The 1,986-nt window shown below is 41.0% G+C and overlaps 1 protein-coding gene across 1 annotated transcript; it reads left to right on the top strand.

Annotated features, from left to right (window-relative positions):
• Positions 1-630: 630 nt before the first annotated feature.
• On the top strand, positions 631-1,596 carry LOC133730832 (NAC domain-containing protein 67-like). Its single transcript, XM_062158346.1, has one exon. It carries the CDS (start codon positions 631-633, stop codon positions 1,594-1,596), a length of 966 nt encoding a protein of 321 aa, XP_062014330.1.
• Positions 1,597-1,986: the final 390 nt, after the last annotated feature.

Below are 1,986 nucleotides of genomic sequence, written 5' to 3'. Positions count from 1 at the left end.
GGAACAACAAAAGGTTTTTTTTTTTTTTTTTTTTTTGGGGGGGGGGGGGGGGGGGGGGGGGGGTCTGTGAGAACCAAAGTTTTTCAATGTCTTTAGTATAGGAACATAATAAAGCAAAATTAAAAGTTGAGGCCTGAGTTTGAAAATTACGGAAATTTTGCCTTAGGCCTCGTTTCCCATTGGGACGGCTACTAGGCATGCACTTAGGCAGGTTCATATTTCAGGCTGCAAAATTACACATCGACATAAAAAGTTATTATGAATACAGATCTCATGTAGCTACGTACATCTTAATCTGAGTTCTGAATAGACTTATTAATTAATTTTTGGCTTAAGAATTTTATTACTTAATCATCAAGCAAAGAGAAAAAAGGGGGTTCCTTAGCCTACGAACTCGGTCACGTGCTGTCATTGCTATAAATCCATCCTGCCGCACCATGGGTCATAGTTTCTAAAATCACCCTGGTCAGTCTTCACGCTTAGGGCAGTTTCTTTCAAAAGAAAAATCCCCTTTTATTCTTCAGTACAATCTCCATCTTTAGGTCACGACTAGTTTCTGAAACTAGTCGACGCTCTATTCGTTCGAGGTTCTTAAAGAAAACGCAGCAAAACAAAAAGAATCAAAGATTCATGGAGAATGGTGGTTATGATGGTCTATTGCTTCTTCCAGGCCAAAGGTTTTGCCCTATGGAAGATGAACTACTCATGTTCTACCTTAAACCCAAGGTGAACGGCAAGGAGGTGCCTGGAAAAGACGACCTTATCTGCGAGTTAGATCTTTACGGTGACCAAGACCCTTGGAAGATATGGGAAAGATTTGAAGCAAGAAGGGCAAACGACTTGAGGAAGAACAAGGATCTTTACTTCTTCACCCAAAAGAAGAAGAAGACAGCCAGAGGCTCGCGTATAAGTCGAACCGTCGGGAGTGGAGGTACTTGGAAAGGGCAGAACGCAGCCAAAGAGATATATCTTCTTGATCAGAATCAGCAGCCAACAACTACTATTCTTGGTTTCAAGAAAACCTACACCTATAAGAACAAGGGCTCTGTGCATGACGGTCGCTGGATCATGTACGAGTACGAACTTGATGAGTCGCAACTCGTACACAAGAAACAAGTAAACAAGAAAGACTATGTTCTTTGTTTACTTAGGAAAAACGATGAACAACCTGAAAAGAAAAGAAGAAGGCAAGAAGAAGAGGAGATGCTGGGAGACTCTAACCAGGACGATGATGGAAATTATAATTTGAACATTAAGGAGCCGCAAGCGAAGAGGCAATGCCTTCTACCATGCGCTGGTAATGTTGCAACACCATCATTTGACTTTGCTGAAGCAGAAAAATGGTTTGACCAACAATTATCGCAACCAGCACTATTAGAACCTGTACAAGAATCAGGACCAACACCGTTAGAAGCTGAACCGTGGCCAGTTGCATTGCAAGTGGATGAGAATATGGAACTCGAGCATTTCGGGGTTGATCAAGGAGCACAGTCATTGGAGTTGGCTGAACTAGAAAAGTGGTTTAAAGATGAATTTGAAGCTCAGCCTCAACTAGGAGAAGAAAATCTTGAGCAGCAACTTGCAGTGATGATATGAGTGGCCTTCAGTATCACCAAGATGAAAATCTTGTTCAGCAAATGGCAAACTTGCCCAATTTTTTTCTGGAGGTGCTAATGAATGATGAGCGGCCAAATACCATGGAAGTTGGTGACTGGAATGCTGCTAATTCAGATTTTGAGTACTTAGCATTTTAGTTGACATTTTTTTCTTTTCTTTTTATAAGGATCTGTACGAGAATCAATTCATGTAATTTCACAGGATTTAGACGTAACGCCCCCCGTTGTACCTTCTTCTCCAACTAGTAAAATGGGTGCCTAACCCCCCAGCTAGTGGGTTCCAGCCCTCAAAAAAAAAAAAAAAAAAAAAAAAATCTTGATCGTGTTCATATGAACGAAATATAGGACTTAGAGTGAAACATGGACAAAT

The sequence above is a fragment of the Rosa rugosa genome, chromosome 2 (assembly GCF_958449725.1).
Source record: "Rosa rugosa chromosome 2, drRosRugo1.1, whole genome shotgun sequence".
NCBI lineage: Eukaryota > Viridiplantae > Streptophyta > Magnoliopsida > Rosales > Rosaceae > Rosa > Rosa rugosa.
Note: the sequence above shows the minus strand (reverse complement) of the source record. Positions and strands in the feature narration are given on the sequence as shown.

Bases quoted from the DNA above. Each gene is read 5' to 3' on its own strand.
- LOC133730832 (XM_062158346.1), top strand. From the start codon at position 631: ATGGAGAATGGTGGTTATGATGGTCTATTGCTTCTTCCAGGCCAAAGG.